Genomic DNA, 5,339 nt, shown 5'->3' on the forward strand with positions numbered 1-5,339 from the left:
ATTTTTCCTGCCTCTTAGCTTTTGCAGCTCTCTCGTGGGCTGGTGCCATGGCGAAAACAAGAGCCAAGTTGCAGGGGAAGATGAAGGGTTCTGCTAAGAAGAAGAAGAAACGAGGTCCTAATTCTACGGCGGACGTGAAAAAGACTAAATCTATGGAGGAAGTTTTAGGAATTGAGCCCCTTGAGTTCACAGATGAGGATGAAGGTACGGAGGATCAAGGTGATGACCCTGCATTACAAGATGTGTTTCAGGCTCCGTTGTCCCTGAAATCATCTCTGAAGGTTTTGCAACAGCAAGATGAGGTTCGGTCTGAGTTTGCTGCTTTCCTTGAAGCTACTCAGATGTGTTCGAATGCTCTATCGAAAGGTATCTATGCCACTCCTCCAGTTCTTAGATCTGGGAATGTGGTTCGGAATCTGGAAAACTCTTTTCAGGAAAAGGCTAACAAGATTAAAATCACTATGGAAGACATTGAAGAGGAAATCTCCTTCTGGAATTCTTCAATCGTCTGTTATGTTCTGGGAGCCAATCCGCCTCTTTCTGTGATTGAAGGATTTGCCAGAAGATTATGGAATGACAGAGTGGATAAAGTGGGTATGCTTTCCTATGGAATTTTCCTTATTAGATTTGATAGTATTGAATTTAGGGATGATATACTCACGGGGTGATACATATTCTTCAATAAGAGGCCTGTTGTTATGAAAGCTTGGGATCCAAACACTAATTTCAAGAAGGAGGATATACGAACAGTTCCAATTTGGATTCAATTGGAGGATTTGGAATTGAAATATTGGGGTCAAAAGTCTCTATTCAAGATTGTCAGTCAAGTGGGGAAGCCTCTGATGGTAGATGCGATTACACAAGAGAGAGACAAACTCAATTTTCCTCGCGTTCTGGTTGAAGTTAGTCTTCGGCAGGAATTCCCAAGCTATATTGAATTTGAGGATGAATTTGAATCTAATGTTACAGTAGGTTTCACATATGAATGGAAACCAATCATTTGTGGGCATTGCAAGGGTATGGGGCATGCTACTAAAGATTGTAGAAAGAAAGAAAGTAGGAAGCAACAGTGGATAGCTAAAGAGGTGAATCAGAAACCAGAGGAAAAAGAAATGGAGGTACCTAAAAAAATAGATGATGGGTTTCAGGCTATTACGAAAGGGTGGAGGGTCAAAGACAAGGCTTCTATAGCTGGTCCATCCACATTGAACTCTTTTCAGGCGTTAGCAGAGTCTACTGTTTCATCAAGTGTTCCGAATGGGGAGAGCCAGAGTGACATTATGCAAGAGAACCACCAGAGAGTGGGGGAATTGGGAATAACGGGAGGAGGGGGAGGGCCTCCTCTTTCCAATGGATAGGGTTATATGCTGGAACGTCCGAGGGATCAATACCCAGCATAAGCAAAAGGTAGTAAGGCAATATATTGCTCATCAGAGAGCTGGGTTAGTTGGTCTACTTGAGACGAGAGTGAAGGCTCCAAAGCTTGGAGCCTTGTATGTTCACATGTTCTCAGGTTGGTGTTTCACCTCCAATAGTGCGTGGCATAAGGGGGGACGGATTATAATTGCTTGGAACCCTTTGAGAAACAATGTAAGTATACTAAGTTGTTCAAACCAGTTTATTGATTTGTCTGCTACTACTGTGGACAATAAGCATAGTTTTTTTGCTACTTTTGTATATGGATTTAATGATGAGGAGGGGAGAAAAAGCTTGTGGAAAGGATTACAGGAGATGGCTAGAATGGACCCATGGGTTGTGCTTGGGGACTTTAATGATATCTTGAACAGAGATGAGAGAATTGGGGATAAAGCTAGACACAGCTTGAATAATGAGTTTCTGAATTGTGTTTCTAGCTGTCAGTTGGATGATGTTAAATACAGTGGGAATTTCTACACTTGGAGTAATAAGCAGCAAGGACCATATAAAATCTACTCCAAGATTGATAGAGTTATGGCGAATCAAGCTTGGATGGACAAATTTCCAAATGCTGAAGCTATTTTCCATAATGAAGGCATATTTGATCACACACCAGCAGTTATTACAGTGCATTCTGACATTCCTAGTGGAAAGAAACCATTCAAGTACTTTAGAATGTGGTCTTCTCATCCTCAATATCATCAAGAAGTGTGTAGGGGGTGGAATCAAATGGTTAAAGGGACTAAAATGTACCAAATTGTGTCTAAACTGAAGAATCTTAAGTCCATCTTTAAAGAGCTGAACAAGAGGGGTTATTCAGAGATTCATATGACCTATGTGCAAGCTAAAGAGAAGTTAAGTGATTGTCAGAATAAAATGCATCGTGACCCTTTGAATGTGGTTCTACAGAATCAAGAATTGGAAGCCAGACAACATTATGCAGCAGTACAGAAAAACTATAAATCATATTTGTCCCAAAAAGCTAAGGTTACTTGGGTTAAAGAAGGGGACGAAAACTCTGCATTTTTTCATTCTAGTATCAAAGAAAGAAGGTGCCTGAATAGGATATGTTCTATTATTAATGCAGAAGGGATTAGGGTGGAGACTCCTGATGAGGTTACTGAAGCCTTTCTCTCCTATTATCAGTCCTTGCTGGGTACCCAAATGCACAAGAGGCAACAAGTTAAAATCTCTGTTATGGCTCACGGACCTGTGTTATCTAGGCAGCAAGCAAATTTTCTTTCAGCTGAGTTTACTAAGGAAGACATTAAAGCTGTTGTGTTTAGCATCCCTGGTATGAAAGCTCCAGGACCTGATGGTTACTGCAGCTACTTTTTTCAAGACAATTAGGAGTTAGTTGGTGATGAAATAAGTGAAGCTTTATTATCATTCCTTCATACAGGGCAGCTGTTAAAAGAGATTAATTCTACAGTGATTACTCTTATCCCTAAGTGCAAATGTCCTAATTCTGTAAGTGATTACCGTCTTATATCTTGCTGCAATGTTCTATACAAAGTGGCTGTAGAATTGATTTGTAGTAGGCTGAAAGTCATCCTTCCTGATCTAGTGGCTCAAAACCAAGGGGGGTTTATTCAAGGCAGAATAATTTCTCATAATATTATGATTTGTCAGGATCTCATTAGACACTATGGACGGAAATCAAGTAGGCCCAATTGCATGATAAAGCTGGATTTACAAAAGGCATATGATACCATGGAATGGGGATTCATAGAAGAGATGCTACAAGCCTTTAAATTCCTTGACAAATTCATTAGGCTTATATTGGCTTGCATATCTACACCTAAGTATTCTCTCATGTTTAATGGATCTATGCATGGTTTCTTTGCAGCGAAAAGAGGTTTGAGGCAAGGGGACCCAATGTCCCCTTTGCTTTTTGTACTTGGAATGGAATACTTGAGTAGAATCATGCAAAAAGTTGGGGAGAAGGAGGGGTTTCAGTTTCATGACAGATGCAGAGGCTTAAAGCTAAATCATCTCAGCTTTGCCAATGATGTGTTATTGTTCTGCAAGGGTGATTTCAAGAGCATATATATAATGTTGCAGGGGCTAAAGTTGTTCTCAAAGTCCTCTGGATTGATCCCAAATATCAAAAAATCAGCCATCTACTGTAGTGGTATGAGTGAGGAGGAAATTAGAAGAGTAACTGATATGTCAGGATTCAGTAGAAGTACTATACCATTTAAGTATCTTGGTATCCCCATCTGTGCCAAGAGAATCTCAGCTATTGATTGTAAACTGCTGGTTGAGAAAATGACAGCTAGGATTAAGAGTTGGAGCACCAGGAATTTATCATTTGCTGGTAGATCAATATTGATTCATTCGGTACTGCTTTCCATTCATGCCTATTGGAGTCAAATCATGATTCTACCCAAGGAAATTATGTCTGAAATTGAAAGGGTCTGTAGAAGTTTCCTCTGGAAAGGGCAGAGTATTATGGTTAGGGCTGGAAGTGTGGCCTGGAGTAGGCTTTGTAAGCCTAAGAAGGCTGGAGGAATAGGTTTCATGAGTATCTCAGAGTGGAACCGAGCAGCTATGTTTAAAAATGTCTGGTCAATTGCAACAAAAAAAAGACAATCTATGGGTTAAGTGGGTGCATAATGTGTATATAAAGAATGAGGAGTGGTGGAGCTACAAGGCTCCGTCCCTTAGCAGCTGGTACTGGAGGAAGTTAGTGATGCTTAAAGATCAAGTTAAAAAGATTATGGACCCTGGGCAGTTTACACAGAAGACTTATCAAATTTCCTTAGGGTACAAATTGCTTATTCAGGTGCAAGAAAAGTTCCATTGGAGCAAAGAAGTTTGGGGCAGGTTTAACATACCCAAACATAGCTTTATACTTTGGATAGCAGTACAGAATAGGCTCAAAACCAGAGACAGACTTCGCAGGTTCAATATATCAGAGGAGTCAACTTGTATCCTCTGCAATGGAGCTGAAGAATCAGGGGCCCATCTATTTTTCAAATGCTCATTCTCTCAGGAATGCTTACATCAAATGAAGACTTGGCTGGGATGGAAAGCTCATACAGAGTCATTGCAGGGACTACTTAGGTGGATAGACAGGTCCAGGAGAAGCAAGTTTCAGAAGAAAGTCCTGGCTGCCTCAGTTGCCTCGCTGGTTTATCATTTATGGCGGGCTAGAAATTACAAACTATGGCAATCAAGCATTATTTCTCCCACGTTGTTAGTTCAGGAAGCCAAATGGCAAATTAAAACTAGGATAACATGTATAATGCCTAAGCAAATAGATCAAGGTGATAAGACATGGTTTGAATTATTATAGCTTTGTTTCTATATTTGTATAGAGAACGGGCCTTATCAATAGGCGCCTATAGGTTGTAAATTTGTAAGTGGAGTAATGAATAGCTGTTGATTCATCAAAAAAAAAAAAAGTAACATGTTATTTTTAAATATAAAAAATTAGAATTATGTATTAAATATTATTATAATGATGATATTTTATTATATTTGAATTTGTATTAATATAATTATTAAATATCTAGTTTTGTATTAAATATTATTGTAATAATAATATTTTATAATATTTAAATTTATATCAATATAATTACTAAATATTTATTCTATAAAAATTAGGATTATATATAATATATTAAGAAATTAATAATTTATAACATTTGAATTTATATTAATATAATTATTAAATATTTAGTTTTATATTATATATCATTATAATAATGATATTTTATAACATTTGAATTTATATTAATATAATGATTAAATATTATTATTATAATAATAATATTTTATAATATTTGAATTTATATTAATGTAATTAATAAATATTTATTTTTAATTAATTTTAAATGTATATTCAGTTAAATATTTGGAATATTCCGTTAAAGTTAATACAAACTATTAAAAATAAGAAGAATACACATGTTTAT

At 37.2% G+C, this 5,339-nt stretch overlaps 1 protein-coding gene across 1 annotated transcript; it reads left to right on the forward strand.

Moving 5' to 3' along the window:
- The first annotated feature begins 1,503 nt into the window (after positions 1–1,503).
- LOC133823974 (uncharacterized) lies at positions 1,504–4,023 on the forward strand. The gene is made up of 3 exons (XM_062256834.1): positions 1,504–2,710; positions 2,819–2,886; positions 3,049–4,023. Exons 1-3 carry the CDS (start codon positions 1,504–1,506, stop codon positions 4,021–4,023), a joined length of 2,250 nt encoding a protein of 749 aa, XP_062112818.1.
- The last annotated feature ends 1,316 nt before the right edge of the window (positions 4,024–5,339 follow it).

Source organism: Humulus lupulus, chromosome 3, assembly GCF_963169125.1.
Source record: "Humulus lupulus chromosome 3, drHumLupu1.1, whole genome shotgun sequence".
In the NCBI taxonomy this organism is placed as follows: domain Eukaryota; kingdom Viridiplantae; phylum Streptophyta; class Magnoliopsida; order Rosales; family Cannabaceae; genus Humulus; species Humulus lupulus.

Bases quoted from the DNA above. Each gene is read 5' to 3' on its own strand.
- LOC133823974 (XM_062256834.1), top strand. From the start codon at position 1,504: ATGTTCTCAGGTTGGTGTTTCACCTCCAATAGTGCGTGGCATAAGGGG. The intron at 2,711-2,818 runs GTATGAAAGCTC...TCCTTCATACAG, and splicing joins TGTTGTGTTTAGCATCCCTG to GGCAGCTGTTAAAAGAGATT. The intron at 2,887-3,048 runs GTAAGTGATTAC...ATGATTTGTCAG, and splicing joins AGTGCAAATGTCCTAATTCT to GATCTCATTAGACACTATGG.